This window comes from Cervus elaphus, chromosome 18, assembly GCF_910594005.1.
Source record: "Cervus elaphus chromosome 18, mCerEla1.1, whole genome shotgun sequence".
In the NCBI taxonomy this organism is placed as follows: domain Eukaryota; kingdom Metazoa; phylum Chordata; class Mammalia; order Artiodactyla; family Cervidae; genus Cervus; species Cervus elaphus.
Genome location: NC_057832.1, coordinates 117761617 through 117776401, shown reverse-complemented (window position 1 = coordinate 117776401; position 14785 = coordinate 117761617). Strand labels below are relative to the sequence as shown.

Below are 14785 nucleotides of genomic sequence, written 5' to 3'. Positions count from 1 at the left end.
ACCCAGAGCTCAAGAATCCTAAGTGGGGTGCCTGTTGGGGAGGGGGGTGCCGGCCGGGGCTGTGCCTTTCGCGCAGGCTGGAGCTCCGGGGACCCACCGGGTCGTCTGTGGTTGGAGCAGCGGTGGCAGGTCTGGGAGCGGCCATCTCGCCAGCTGTGTCCCCAAGGCCGGGCACAGCACTCCTCCAGGCTTGCTGCAGACGCGTTCACTGAGCCTGCCTCCAGGTTGCACATTAAGGTGGCAAAGCAGCGGCCCTCGGGGATGGCCTCTGCAAGGGCTGCGGTGGACGCAAAGAGAGAACGGGGTGGACCCAGACGTTCCGCCTGGACCCGGCTTCCCTCCCCAGGCAGCCTGCTGCCTCCGGGAAACCCCGGATCTGGGCTGATCCCAGGTGCTTACCTAGGGTGCAGTGGATGCCCCCCCAGCCTGGGCAGCAGGCCCTCACTGTCCGGTTCCAGGCAGCAGGCCGGGTCTCTGGGGGTCTGGGTCCATGGAGCAGGGGGGAGGGGACAAGATGGCAGTGTTCAGCCCCATCCCTGGGAACGGCCTGGGACACCGCCTCTGGTCACCTGCTCTCTAAGAGGCTTTATTGTGTAAGTTTCCATTCTTGGTGTCAATTTCCAAAGCGAGAATGATCTCAGGAAGCCGGACTGAGGGGTAGGCAGAGGCAGCAGGCATCTTGACCCTCCCCGGCGCTGCCCACGGACATGCCCACTCATCCACCACCCCGTTCCCCCACTCGGCCCCCCGTGAGTTCACCCGGACCTGCTTGCCAAACACCTGCATCTCCAGGTCACCGCCCAGTCCTCCCCCGCTCTCAGGAGGTCACCCCACTGCTCTCGCCAGCCCAGCGGGCTCCTCGGCACTCACTTATAGATGGCACAGAGCCCCGCACGGCCACTCCAGGTCAGGTCCAGCTGCCAGCCCCGGCGCTGGTAATGCTGGAGGCTGGCACAGGGCACCAGGTCCTCCTGACGGGGGGTGACTTCCTCCTCCACCAGGACGGTCTCTGTCCGCTCACACCACCGCCTGCCCACGGACGGGGACCCACAGCTGCAGCCACTGTCCCCCTCTGCCCGGGAGGCCCTGTCCCACGACCCCACTCTAGGGGAGAGTTTACTGAAGAGGAGGCTGACTCAAGCGGGCTGAGGAGGACGAGGAGGGATGGGGGAGTCTGGCTGCCCCAGAAGTCTCAGGCTGGGAGGAGACGGCCCCGAGGTGGGCTCCTTACCCATCAGCCAGTGCCCATGCCACCCCGAAGAGGAGGGCAGGGAGCAGCATGGCGACCCCTGGTCACCTGTCAGGGGGCTCTGAGGCTCTGCGGAGGCCGTGCTGTGGCAGGGATGCAGAGAGGCCAGGCCAGGGCTCCCCGGCCCGCCCCCGATGGCGGCGGATGCTGCAGCCTGGCCTCAAGGGTCCAAGGCAGCCTGAGGCAGTGAGAGCAAGGCCTGGGAGGCCGGGCAGGCTTTATCTCAGCCCTGTGCCCCAGAGCACCAGCTGCCCAGAAACAGATTGGACCTGCCTACACATGGCATGGTCCCCTCCAATGCCAGTTCTCCCTGGAAACAGTGCCCTTCCTGGGGTTTGTGTGTATGTGTGTGTGTGTGACACTCTGGGCCTCTGATAACCCACACTCCCTGGAAACAGTGCCCTTCCTGGTGTGTGTGTAATGAAGGGCCACAGCCAGACACTCTGGGCCTCTGATAACCCACACTCCCTGGAAACAGTGCCCTTCCTGGTATGTGTGTATATGTGTGTGTAATAAGGAGGATCCACGTGTGTCTGTGTGTGTCTGTGTGTGTAATGAGGGGCCACAGCCAGACACTCTGGGCCTCTGATAGCCCACACTCTCAGGCCTTACCACCAACTACTGTGGACGTGGATAAACCACACTCTTTCTGGGCCTCAGTTTCCTTACTAGTAAAAACCTCAGGGCCTCCAGGAAATCATGGGGGGTAGGACAGGGGTTCCATGAATACTTTGAAATTGTGTGTGTGCGTGCTTTTCTGATGACAGTTCCATAACTTCTATTAGATTCTCAAGGGGAGCCATGACCTCACACCAGAGTTGAGTCACAAGGCCACGGCCTTCTGGCTCTCAAGTCCAGAGTATCTGAGCCTCTCCCCTGTCCCTTTTCTGTATCTCCTGCCCCCACCCCAACCCCACGAACCAGGCACTCCAGAAATGAGGGTTGGTGAGCAGAAGGTACGGGGTTTCCAGGGTGGTTGGATTGTTTGGGGCCAGGGGTCCCTCTATGCGGTCTGACTTCTCACTGAGGGTGATGATGTGTGGCCAGCTGGGTCCACCCTGGTGCCCTAGGGTTCGTGGAATCCAGAACCAGCAAGCTCAGGCAGGGCAATGACAGCCAGCCTCAAGGAAGAGTGCTTGGGGTAGGAAGAGGGGGCGGCAGGAGGCAGAGGGGCCCTGGAGACAGCTCTCCCAGCCCTGGGGGCCAGACAACCAGATGGAATAATCTGGAATAATCGGAGCATCCGGTTAGAAGCCAGCAGCTTCTTCTTCACTCCCCAGGGGAATCCTGGTTACATCCTGGTTACTGGTCCCCAGGGGGATCCTAGTTACATCCTGGTTACTGGTCCCCAGGGGGATCCTGGTTACATCCTAGTTACCGGTTACCAGCTCCCAGGACACCCAGGCCAGACTGTGGCCTGGGCCTCGTACCCCAAAACCCTCCAGCCCCTGAGCCTGATGCGCCTGACTTCAAACATCCCACACAGTTACCGCACCTGTGGGTGTGTGTGTGATGGTGGGTGGAGGAGGTGGCTGCCAGGAACCAGAGCTGTGCTAGGCATTCTTCTGGGCCAAGCGGGAGTGCAGTGAATCTCTCAGGGAGCTCCTGGAATGGGGGGGGGGTGTCCCTGGAAGGGTCCCAGGTCAGGCCCTGGACACCCAGCTGTCCCCAGCTCTCACACATGCATACCTGGGCACACCCTCCAGCACCTCATGCGCTCACACTTCGCTGCAGGTGTTACAAGGACACACGCAGGTGCTCTGGCCCTGCACAGGCACACAGCCATGTGCTCTGTTCCCAGGGCCATCCTGCAGTCTAGAGAGCAGGCCAGGAACTGCTGGCTGAAGCAGCGCATCCCGAAGGTAGAAGGGCCCTTCACAGCTGATCCGGAGGAACCCTGCGCTCCTCCAGGTACCCCCTGTCCCTGTCTCCCTCATCCTAGACATCAAGAAATATTGGTGTGGCCCTGCAGCTGGCCACTGTGCCTCTCTGTCCCGTAGGATACCCCCGGGTGATGGGGTGTGGACAGTCAGGGAAGCCTGCTCTTTGCTCCAAGAGCCAACCTCCCTCTCCATGCCCTGCTCTAGGGAACTGGAGGAGATTGGAGAAGGAGGTTAGGAAGGGAGGCCTGGAAGAACCAGCCCACAGTTTAGATGGAGGAGGACAGGATATTGGGAGCTTTCAGGAACTGGGGTGTCCCAGTGGCAAGGCTGCAGAGAAACATCACAGCTCAGGGCAGGGACCTCTGAGGGTTGAGGGCATCCCTCCAGCCAGCCAGGAGGGTCCTGCCCATCACGTCCAGGGGACTACCCCGCCCCCCAACTCTGGGAGGCAGGGGCTCCCCCGATGATGCTTCAGTCCTTCACACCGCAGGACTCCGGCCACACCCCTGAACTTCCTCCCCCCTACCCCCACTCCAGCCCTGCCTTGTCCCAGGTGACCTAATTGGAAGCCCTGACCCCCATTTCCACTCCGAAGGTCAAATTCTTCGCAGGCACCGGGGCCGGCGCCTGGTCTCCTTCGGGCTCACCTCGAAGCCCCGAGGGACCGTGGGGTGGGGTGTGGGGGGAGCGGGTACGAGTTGGGGTGGGTCCGAGCGGGATCCGCTGGAATGCAGGACAGGGCCGGAGCCTCCCAGACCGACCCCACTGACCGACAGTCGGGGGACTGGATCCCCAACGCCGCCGGAACGCAGCGAACGCACAAACACTCCTGGCGGGGCCTCGCGATTCAAAGACCGAAGCCCAGACGCTGGCTCCCCTCCCCCGAGCAGGCCCCCTCCTCTCCCCCCAACTCCTCACCTCCTCCCCCACCCCACCCCCCCGACGCCCCGCGCGCCACCACCCCCGGGCTCCTCCCTCCATGCCTGCCAGCACCCTCCCTCGCCGCCCAAGTGCCCTTCCTCCCCTCCCTCTTCCCCTCCCCCATCCTTCTCCCCCCCACCCCTTCCCTTCCTTTCCCTACCCTTCCCTTCCCTTCCCCTCCTCGCTCCTGCGTTCCCACTTTCCGGCACCGACCGCGGGCCGTCGTTGGTCCAGACCGTCACCTGCCCGCCGGGACCCGGCTCGGCACCCCTCCTCCCCCAGGGCACCCGATCCCTGACCCGCCCCCCCTTCCTCCTCCTCCCCCCGCTCCCCTGCTCCCTCTCCCTCCGCGTCTTCTCCTCTCCGCCTCCCCGCGAAGTTTCGGGGCTGTCAGTCTGTCAAGTCTCCCGGGCCGTCCGCACCCGAGCTGCAGAGCCCGCGAGGGGGAGCAGGAGAACCCGGCGCCCTCGTCGGAGCCGCGTCGGGGCCCGTCCCGGCCGCACCCGCAGCCGCCGCCCGCGCCGCGCAGGTGACAGCCCCCGGGGTGCGGGCGCTGAGGGCGCGGGGTGGGGTGGGGGGCAGCTGGGAAAGGGGGGGCCCCGAGGGCACAGGAGGGGCGCGACCCGGGGGAAAGCGGGATGTTGGGACAGGGGAGGAGGAGGGCCTGATTGGGTGGGACGGGGGGGTCAGGGCTCCGGGGAGAGCCGAGAGACAGACCTGGAGGGCTGGGCGGGCGCCGGGAACCGGGGGCCGCGTTGGGGTCCGGGGGGGGGGGACGGGGGGGAGGCCCGAGGAGAGGAGGGGGAGGGCTCAGGGGAGGGGGCCCGGGGGAAGGCGAGGAAGTGGAGGCGCGGGGACCCGGCGTTCGGGAGGGGCGCGAGAAGGGCGCTGACAGGTGAGCCTGGGAGCCCGGAGCGCCTGGAGCGAGGTCCGGGCGGGGGGCCACACGGGGGCGGGGGCGGGGAGGCGGGAGGGGTCCCTGGGCTGGCGGGGGGAAACTTGAGAAGTCGGCGGGGAGCAAAAAAAAACGGGGCAGGGGGCCACCGAGCGGGAGGGGAGGGGACGCGGAGGTGGGCTGGGAGGCCGGGTCGGGGAGGGGGGCGCAGGGCCGGGGACAGCGGTCGGAGTGAGCGGCCCAGCCGTAGACCCCGAGGTTTGGGTGGGGGGCGGCTAGAGGAGGGGGTGGGGCTCTGGGAGCGGACGGGGAGGGGGCTGGGAAGAGCCGTTCTGGGGAGTGGGGCTCCGGAGGGAAGGGAAGCGAGAGGCTGCCGGGGAGGCGGAGGGGGAAGGGAGACCGGGCCTCGGAGGGGGAGGGAACCGAGGTGAAGAGAGGAGAGGAGAAGGAAGGGAAGCCGGGGTGGGGGAGGAGAGGGCCGGGGAGGGGAGGAAGGAAAAGAGGAGGGGGAAGGAAGGGAGGGCTGTGCGATCGGGAGGGGTGAGGAGGCGGGGGGCGGGCAGGGAGAGCCCGAAGGGGCGGGGGAGGCGGCCCCGGGCCTGGGGAGGGGGAGGGGAGCGCCGCCGCGGAGGCTGCCCAGGCGGAGGGTCAGGGGGGCGGTGGCTGCGGAGCGCAGACCCCGGCGGGGCCAGGAGGGGTGGAGCGGGCGGGCTGTGGGCAGGGGCGGGACCGGGGGCGGAGCTGGGGAGCCAGCCAGCTCCGGTGGGGAGAGAGGGCGGAAGGCGGAGGGCGAGGGAGAGGGGAGCGGTGCAGGGACCGCTGCCAGGGAGGCTGTCGGGGCGGGGGGAGGAATGGGAGGGGAGTCTGCTGGAGGATGGGCAGGGGACCCGCAGGAGAGGGAGCCGCCGTGGGGGCTTGGAGGGCAGGGTGTCCGGCCCTCGGAAAGCCCCGCGGGGGAGGGGCGATGGTCTTGAGGTCGGGTTCTGGGGTGATGCTCTCAAGAGCTCTTTCCTGCCTCCGGGGAGGACCCTCCTCCGAGGGCCTCCCCAACCCGAGGCCCCAGAAGTGATACCTCCGGCCCCCCCAACCCCACCCCAGGCTGGCTCCTGTTTCACCAGCTCCTGCGATGACAACTGGAGTGCCGAAGAGACGAAGTTTCCCGCTCCCCAGCTCAGGTCTCCCACTCTCCACCCTCTCCCCAGAGAGTCGGTGGATTTCTGACCCCCCAGGCAAGGGCCCTGGGGAGGAGGGGGTGGTGGTGGGGAGAGCTGATGGGCTGGTGCTGGACCCCAGAAACCTGCAGGTGAGGGTGAGAAGCTGATTTCCAGAGCTGACCCCGAGCTTAGCGTGCAGAAATGGCTTCAGCGCTTCTCCCCACGTTCAAAGGCGTCTGCTTTCTGAAACCCATGGTCCCTCAACTCCCTCACCGTCCCTGAGGACATCCCCTTTGGAGCCCCTGGGGCTAGCTTATGGGAAGAGGTTGGGCAGAGCCAGGGCCCAGGTGGAAGCTGCAGAGGAGAATCTGAACAAGGATGTATGTTCTCCTTAGGGTCCGTGGCCGGATCCCCAGGAGGAGTCACCCTGGGTTGCCATGAGAGAGAACTTGGAGGCCCTCAGCTCCCTGGGTAAGTGGTAGAACTGGAGGAACCTGGGTGGGGGGCAGGGAAGTAGGAGGCTTCAAGGGCATACCGTGCCTGTTGTTGTTCAGTCGCCCAGTCATGTCTGACTCTGCGACCTCATGGACTGCAGCACACCAGGCCTCCCTGTCCCTCACCATCTCCCGGAAGTTTGCCCAAGTTCATGTCCATTGTCTGTGAAGGGAGATGGCCCTTCACGGATCACTGCCTTGTCATGGCAAAGGGGCTTGCATAACACAATGAAGCTATTAGCCATGCCCTGCAGGGCCACCCAAGACGGATTGGTCATAGTGGAGAGTTCTGACAAAACGCATGATCCACTGGAGGAGGGAACAGCAAACCACCCCGATATACTTGCTGTGAGAACCTCATGAACTGTATAAAAAGTTATCAGGCCTGCTGCTTCCCTAATTCAGACTGTAGAGCATCCCCAGGAGGCTTCGACCCTGATACCCCTGAGACCCTGGGGGCCTTTAGGGCAGCATCCTTTCTGGTTTCATCACAAAGACTGTCTGCCTGGTCCATGCTAGAGGTTGTGCTAGTACTAACAGAACACCAGGATAGTTAAATCTATTCTCTCTTTAAATCTATTCATCTCTGTCCTTGATTCGATGTAAGGCAGCTAAAGTTGATATTTGGTCAGGTTGCTAGGGAAGCTGGTTGTCCCTTGTCCATGCTGGTTAGAGACCTCACTTTCCTTAACTCCCCGGGGAAAACTCTTTCGGACTGGGAAGGGGAAGAGCCACCATCTTGGATCACCTCTTCTGTTTGACATGCTTGACTTGCACCCATCCTTTTGCCTGTAACAGGACTCTCTGTGGGACAGCCGGAGATGACCCCCCAAAGTGAGCCTGGGGAAGGGTCCCATGACGCCCAGGAGCGCATGTCCCCTCCCCGAGAAGAGAGAGTGCCGGGTACATGCTCAGGTAAGTGGGGAATGCGGAAGCTGGCTCAGGACCAGTCTTCCTTCCTCTGTTCATCAAGTATTTATTGAACACCTACTAAGTGCCCCACGCTATTCTAGATACTTGGGATACCTCAGTGACCAAGGAGACAAAAGATCCCTGCTTTCCAGGAGCTTAATCCTAGTGAGGGCGGAGGACTAGCAGACAACAAATGTAGGAATAAATGCATTTATAGCCTGGGTTAGAAGAGGCTTTGTGGGTGGGGCAGGCAGGATTGAATAGAGGGGTGAGAGTCAGCCTCATCAGGAAAGTAAGATTGAAAGGGGTGGCTAAGCAGATACCAGGAGAAGAAGCCTAAAGCAGGTGTGGACCTGGCCTTCTGACGTCCCCATCTTCTCCAATGATTTGCCTGGAAACGGGTCCATCTGGTACCTAGGAGGTTCCCCATCTCTCCTCCTTGGGCCTCTTGGAAGCCTCAGGGTAGGGACCATCCTTACTTCCACTCTCTTACACACACGTGTTCCAGAAGCCCCTCACACTTGTGGCTCTTGCAACCTGCATGGCCTGGGGCGGCTGGGAATTCAGCCCCTGCAGGTTTGATGTGGGACCACTCCTGCCTGTGGGGCTGGGGCCAGGTTTCAGAAGACCCTGCCTCCTGGCACCAGGGGGGACCTCTCTCCATCTCCAGCATCCTTGAGGTAGCCTGTTCTCTGCCAGGGCACGAGGCCCCCAGACCGGAGAAAGGTGCCCACAGGGAACAAGCTGAAGCTCCCTGCAGAGGAGGCCAGGTGTGTGCACCACGCAAACCCGAGCCCATGGGCTCCTGCCCAGGTGAGTCTTCCCAGCAGTCCATCCCACCAGGGGGCCAGGCGGAGGGAACAGGGGTGTACGGGGCACCGTGTAAAAAGAAAGCCATCCCAGGGCCTTCCAACCCAAGATGAATCAGGCCCTGCCACCTTTCTGCTATAGAGCTTCAGCACCCAGCAGGAATTCTGCATCCACAGACAACAGGAATCTGAAAGACTGGTCAGCAAAGAGAAATACACTGTCACTTCAACATCTTCCAGAAGTCTTACCTTCCCATTCTCTCTCTCCCAGTCTGTTGACAGCTTGAAGTATGATTCCCACGAAGACATGTGGTATCGATCAACCTTTTCATTATCGATCCCCACACCTGCTCCCTCCCCCAAATCTCCACTGACCTTGGTGCTACCCAGATGAGCTGTTGTATTTGACGCATCGGCCCCTATCCATGATGATCAAACAGTTGGTTCCCTCCACAATCCTACCCATCACTTCCTTCCACCACCACCAGCCTTATCACCTCTTCCCTGAGTGATGTCACCTTTTCCACAAGGGCTTATTTGGTGCCCACTCGGGCTAGGCTGTGTTAGGTAGAGCAGATGGAGATGGGCTGTAGAGTGACGTGGTCCTGGTTCGAATCCCTGCTCCACGTTTTGTAGCTGAGTGATCTTGGGTAGGCTACAGGAGCCTCAGTGTGTTCACAAGGAAGAAGGGTAACTTCTGCGCAGGGGTTTGGGTGAAGGTTTGTGAGCGTGTACACACAGTTCCTCATCTCCAGTTGGCTGTCAGTACATGGTGGCAATCCTCACGCTGTCTGCCCTCCAGAAACTGAAATCTGATACCAGTATGAGCTAGAATAAAGAATGAGAAGAACAAATAACGAAAGCTTTTGTTAATTTGTGCTCCGTGTTGAGACAGGTGTAGACTTCAACTCGGATGAGGCTGGAGTGGAGGATGGGAAGACATCCAGAGCTGACTTAGAAGTAGGAAGTTGATGTATTAATAACTGGGGTTGTAGGAGACCAGCCTGCCTGAAGTGAGGGACTTAGGCCTGGGAGTATTAGGAGAGTTGGACTGGGTTGGGGTGAGCCTCAGATGCAGCTAGAACAGACTTTATCCTCTCAGAAATGCGAAGCTATTGATGGTTCTTTGGTAGCAAAGTGGCACAAAGAAAATGAAAGTGATATCACAGTATGATAAAGAGCTGTTTGAAACGGATGGATCGATTGGTAAAAGAAATTGGGAGGAAATCTAATTGTGATAATTCAAGCCCCAGGCTATTACAGACTTTTAGAGCCAGACAGGACCTCCAATCACCTGGTTCCAAGGCTGTCAAACAAGAATCACTTTGGGAGCTTGAAAGAAAGAGAACAGCTTCACAGGCCTGGGTCCCCTAGATGCACTTAGTCAAAGTTCCCCAGGAGATTATGAAGTGGCACCAGATTTAGACACCATGAACTGGTCCAATGCTTACGCCTAAGCAAGCTAACAAACTCAATTCAAAGAAAACTCAAAGAGATTAAGTGACTCAACTGTGGTCACACTGCTGCTTAGTGACAGAGAAAAACCCAAATGGACCCTCTCGGTCTGGGTTCTGAACTCCTTCCTCTTGGCTGGGTCATCTCTGTGCCCAAGAAGGGCAGAGCGCCAGGGGAACCTGTCTCAGACCTGCTTCCCCCAGAGGGCCCTCCCTGCTTCTCCAGAGGTTGGCACCATTGGTTCCCCAAATCCTGTAAGCTCAATCCTCTTCTTAAACCGGGATTTCCCACCTGGCTCTAGAAGTGAAGGGAGTAGGAGCAGGGAGGAGCCTTTGAGAAACCACAGGAAGGAATGCAAAGGTCTCTATGGTCACTGGCAAGGAGTTAGAAAATCCCTGGAGAAGGGAATGGCAACCCACTCCAGTATCCTTGTATGGAGAATCCCATGGCACGCAGGCTGTACAATCCCCGGGGTCGCAAAGAGTCAGACACAACTGATCGACTAACACAGAAACAAGGTGAGTGTCAAGGCCAGCCCACAGAAGGAGGCTGTAGACGGAGTAGATCCAGGAAGGTGGGGTGTTTGCTGATAAGCCTGCTGAGCTGCAGTTGATTCACAGGGCACAAAAGGGAGTTGCTTGTCTGCAGATGAGAGACTGTGGTTCCAGAAAGGAGTGGGCTTGACAGCAAGATGGGGGTGGCCCCCCTTCCCGTGGGCCTCTGAGCCCTCAGAGTGAAAGCTGAAGACTGAACCCTGAGTGAGGGTAAAGGGTGTCCACCATAGAGGCAGGGTCTCGTTAAGAAGGCAGGCAAGCCTAGGAGAAAGCACCCGCTGGCTTGGAGAGCCCAGGAGGAGGACTTGCTGTGATCCTCCGATTTGGACATTCCCAGGAACTTTCCAGTGGAAGGAGCAGGAGCTAGGCTTAGGGGCTCCAGGAAGTGGTGGTCCTATTGGCAAACAAACAGATCAGGTGAAAGCCACTCAGTCCACTTTTTGCGACCTCATGGACTATATATGGAGAATGTGGAATTCTCCAGGATAGAATGGTCCTGGAATGGGTAGCCTTTCCCTTCTCCAGGTGGATCTTCCCAACCCAGGGATTGAACCCAGGTTTCCTGCATTGCGGACGGGCGCATTCTTTACCAGCTGAACCACAAACGTGGGGTTTAACAGACTCCTCTTGTTTTGCCCTTTCAGGGGATGAGTGGATGATTCGGAAGGTGAAGGTAGAGAAGGAGGAGGATCGGGAGGCCCACGAGGAGGCAGAATGGCCCCAGCATCTGGCATTACGCCCCAGCCCCTTTCCCCCGCCGGACCTGGGGTCTCTGGCCGCCGCGTATAAGCTGGAGCCGGGGGCCCCAGGGACACTGGGTGGGCTCGCCCTGGCCGGGTGGGTCCCGACCGCCTCGGAGAAGCCCTACGGCTGCGGGGAGTGCGAGCGCCGGTTCCGGGACCAGCTGACCCTGCGGCTACACCAGCGGCTGCACCGCGGCGAGGGCCCGTGCGCCTGCCCCGACTGCGGCCGCAGCTTCACGCAGCGCGCGCACCTGCTGCTGCACCAACGCAGCCACCGCGGCGAGCGGCCCTTCCCCTGCTCGGAGTGCGACAAGCGCTTCAGCAAGAAGGCGCACCTGACCCGCCACCTGCGCACGCACACCGGCGAGCGGCCCTACCCGTGTGCCGAGTGCGGCAAGCGCTTCAGCCAGAAGATCCACCTGGGCTCGCACCAGAAGACGCACACGGGCGAGCGGCCCTTCCCCTGCCCCGAGTGCGAGAAGCGCTTCCGCAAAAAGACGCACCTGATCCGCCACCAGCGCATCCACACGGGCGAGAGGCCCTACCAGTGCGCGCAGTGCGCCCGCAGCTTCACGCACAAGCAGCACTTGGTGAGGCACCAGAGGGTGCACGCGGCGGCCGGCCGCACCCCGCCCTCTCCCGACGCGCCCGCCTCGCCCACGTCCCCTGCCCCGTCCCCCACCCCCTCCCCTGCCGGCCCCAAGCCTTTCGCCTGCTCCCACTGCGGCCTGAGCTTCGGCTGGAAGAAGAACCTCGCCACGCACCAGCGCCTGCACAGCGGCGAGGGGCGCCCTTTCGGGTGCGACGAGTGCGCTCTAGGCGCCCCTGTGGACCCCGCGGCCCCCGAGCCCTTGGCCTGCGCGCCCCGAGGCACACCGGCGCTCCCGGGCGCTCCGGCCGGCGAGCGGTCCTTCCTCTGCCCCGAGTGCGGGCGCAGCTTCGCCCACGGGCAGCACCTGGCGCGACAGCGGCGGGTCCACACGGGCGAGCGGCCCTTCGCCTGCGCGCAGTGCGGCCGCCGCTTCGGCTCGCGGCCCAACCTGGTGGCCCACTCTCGGGCGCACAGCGGCGCCAGGCCCTTCGCCTGCGCGCAGTGCGGCCGCCGCTTCAGCCGCAAGTCGCACCTGGGCCGCCACCAGGCGGTGCACACGGGCAGTCGGCCCCACGCCTGCGCCGTGTGCGCCCGCAGCTTCAGCTCCAAGACCAACCTGGTCCGCCACCAGGCGGTGCACACGGGCTCCCGCCCCTTCCCCTGCCCGCAGTGCGGCAAGAGCTTCAGCCGCAAGACCCACCTGGTGCGACACCAGCGCGTCCATGGAGGAGCCGCCCACCCGGCCTCCGGAGCTGACCTCTCGAGCCCAGCCTGGCCTACGCCCACCGACGTGGCCGCACCCGCGCTCTTCTTCTGAGCTTCGTTCTAGCCCGGACCCGGGCTTTCCCTACGTTTGCTCCCTGGTTCCAGAGACCCATGCCGGACATCTCCTGGGCACCGTGGCCTGGATTGCCCGTGGCCATTTTCCTCTCTTCTCCATCCTGCAGGGGGAAAGCCTGGAAAGGATACCCGGCTTTGACCTTCTGTGTCAGAGACAGGGCTAAGAGTAAACCCTTGATGGGAACAGTTTAGGCCTGAGTCCTTGGAAATGTCCCACTAAGAGACCCCATGGAAAGATGATGCTTCCTGGACCACTCCCAACGGAGGACTGAGTCAGGAACCAATACAGGGGCAGGGAAAGAATGGCGATCTGTATACTGAAAGTTTCATTAAAATTACAATCCGAAGGTTCTGGGGCTGTGGAATGAGTTGGGGATGGAACCCCTGACTTTTCTCAGCCACCCTTTTCTGCCTTAGTCCACACACACACACCCCTTCCCATCCTATCTGGGTGAGTTCAATTTAGCCAGCTGCCAATAATGGGCTTTCTCAAATCAAAATATGATACAGCTAATTACTGAATCGCTCTCTTGCTCCTTTGACCTTAGCTCAAATCTGACAAGGAGGAAACATCAGTATACATTTCTCATGCCAGGGGTCGAAGGTTTAACTGTAAGGAAGACGAAAAGAGAGGAAGCAGGGTGCCCCTGGCTGTTCCCATGGAGACGGGGTGCCACCGAAGGCTTGGAGCTCCAGGGCTCTGCCTGGGTTTGCAGCTCTCCCAAGGGGATCTCAGAATAGCAGCCCCACCTGCCTCTCTGCCTGCAGCAGGGGGAAGGACGTGAGTGACAGATGAAGTTTCCCGTTAAGTTCTCTTTATGATGGCGGCTTGATCCAGACATCTCTAGCTGAGCTGCCCCAGCCGAGGCTGACAGGAGAGCTGACTGACCGGGAACGGTAGGATGACGGGGGAGTGTGTTGGACTTGGAGTGAGAAGTCTTACGCTTGACTTTTCCTCAGTCTCTTTAGGACTTGGAGCAGAGCCCTTCGTTTTCCTGGGTCTCTGCTTTCTCCTTACACTAAGATTGTTGATGTTGATGAGGGCTGAGGCTTTTTTCCAATTCTAACGTCACCATCAGCAAGATAGCACTCGTGGTGAAGAATCTGCCTGCCAATGCAGGAGACATGAGACATGGGTTCAATCCTTGTGTAGGGAAGATCCCCAGGAGGAGGAAATGGCAACCTTGCCTGGAGAATCCCATGGACAGAGGAGCCTGGTGGGTTACAGTCATAGGGTCACAAAGAAGCAACTTAGCACAAAGGTTTCAGAATAAACTTAGCAAATATTTACTGGGTGCCAACATTGTGCCAGAGGATGAGATGGTTGGATGGCATCACCGACTCAGTGGACATGAGTTTGAGTAAGCTTGGGAAGTTGGTGATGGACAGGGAAGCCTGGCGTGCTGCAGTCCATGGAGTCCCTAAGAGTCAGACACGACTGAACTGAACTGAACTACTTTGTGCCAAGTCTTGCACTAGGCATGGGCAACAACAGTAAGCAAGAGCTTACAGGAAACAGGAGAATTGTAGGGCTAGGGCCAGCACAGAGGGCTTTGCGAGTGGCACCCAAAATCTAGGAAAAGTCAAGGGAGGTTCACAGGTTGAAGACACCTCTAAAGTGAGCCCTGAAGGATGGGCGCACATAGCAAGTGACTAACTCCTCCTCCTGGTCCTTTTCTTGGGTTCCTACCTCCTTCTTATCCCGGTCTTGTAACCCCAGTTGCTTTAAATATGCAAGACCTGGGAGACCTTAACTGGAAGCTAGCTGCACAGACATTCTGATGACTGTTGTGCTGGGGGAGGTGGAGAAAGGTGAAGAGCCAGGCTGCCCTCCTGAGTCAGAGCACAGAGCACAGCTCCTCATACCTGCCTGGGGCTTTGAGACTATCTCTGTGGCTCAGCAGGCTCCTTCAAGCACCCACACCGGTGAAGAGGCATCCACCATTCCTAAGTTGTTGCCTTCCCACTTTGAGGAGGAGAGGAGATGGTCAGCTAAGGAGCCAACCTGCTGTGCTTTAAATATAGTTTCCCCAGTATCTGAAAGTAGAGCGTTCCTATGAAATACAGCCCAAATTCACAATAACTACTATTATTATCACCATTTTATAGATGTGGAAACTGAGTACAGAGCAATTAGGTCATTTGAACAAGGTCATTCCTTCCTTCCTTCATTCAACAAACATGCACTGAGTACCTACTTGTGTGTCCAGCATTGTGAGATGCTGGTAATAGGAATACTCTTTATAAACTAAAATGTGTTCAATACTTACTCTTCACTGCTGCT

General features: G+C 60.0%; 2 protein-coding genes across 7 annotated transcripts in view; one reads left to right on the top strand and one right to left on the bottom strand.

Annotated features, from left to right (window-relative positions):
* LOC122674625 (SCO-spondin-like) overlaps positions 1 to 3875 on the bottom strand; it is a 53585-nt gene extending 49710 nt beyond the window's left edge. The window contains exons 1-4 of the mRNA XM_043873138.1: positions 2745 to 3875; positions 871 to 1029; positions 400 to 482; positions 98 to 277 (exon numbers count right to left, since the gene is read on the bottom strand). Of these exons, the coding sequence (XP_043729073.1) occupies positions 98 to 277; positions 400 to 482; positions 871 to 1029; positions 2745 to 2932 (610 nt within the window). The 5' untranslated portion in view covers positions 2933 to 3875. The remainder of the gene's footprint in view (positions 1 to 97; positions 278 to 399; positions 483 to 870; positions 1030 to 2744) is intronic.
* A 341-nt stretch (positions 3876 to 4216) lies between these two features.
* ZNF467 (zinc finger protein 467) lies at positions 4217 to 12852 on the top strand. Of its 6 annotated transcripts, none has more exons than XM_043873129.1 (6): positions 4217 to 4582; positions 6047 to 6123; positions 6498 to 6573; positions 7395 to 7511; positions 8208 to 8321; positions 10971 to 12852. In XM_043873129.1, exons 3-6 carry the CDS (start codon positions 6540 to 6542, stop codon positions 12476 to 12478), a joined length of 1773 nt encoding a protein of 590 aa, XP_043729064.1. In that variant the 5' UTR covers positions 4217 to 4582; positions 6047 to 6123; positions 6498 to 6539; the 3' UTR covers positions 12479 to 12852. The 6 variants fall into 6 exon arrangements, with proteins under 6 accessions (XP_043729064.1, XP_043729063.1, XP_043729065.1 ...); XM_043873130.1 differs by lacking the exon at positions 4217 to 4582 and adding an exon at positions 4748 to 4948; XM_043873128.1 differs by lacking the exon at positions 6047 to 6123.
* Positions 12853 to 14785: the final 1933 nt, after the last annotated feature.

Excerpts from the sequence above, each read along its gene's own strand:
- ZNF467 (XM_043873125.1), top strand. The coding sequence starts at position 6,075 with ATGACAACTGGAGTGCCGAAGAGACGAAGTTTCCCGCTCCCCAGCTCA. Across the intron at positions 6,574-7,394 it reads GGAGGCCCTCAGCTCCCTGG|GACTCTCTGTGGGACAGCCG; the intron begins GTAAGTGGTAGA and ends TGCCTGTAACAG. Across the intron at positions 8,322-10,970 it reads GCCCATGGGCTCCTGCCCAG|GGGATGAGTGGATGATTCGG; the intron begins GTGAGTCTTCCC and ends TTGCCCTTTCAG.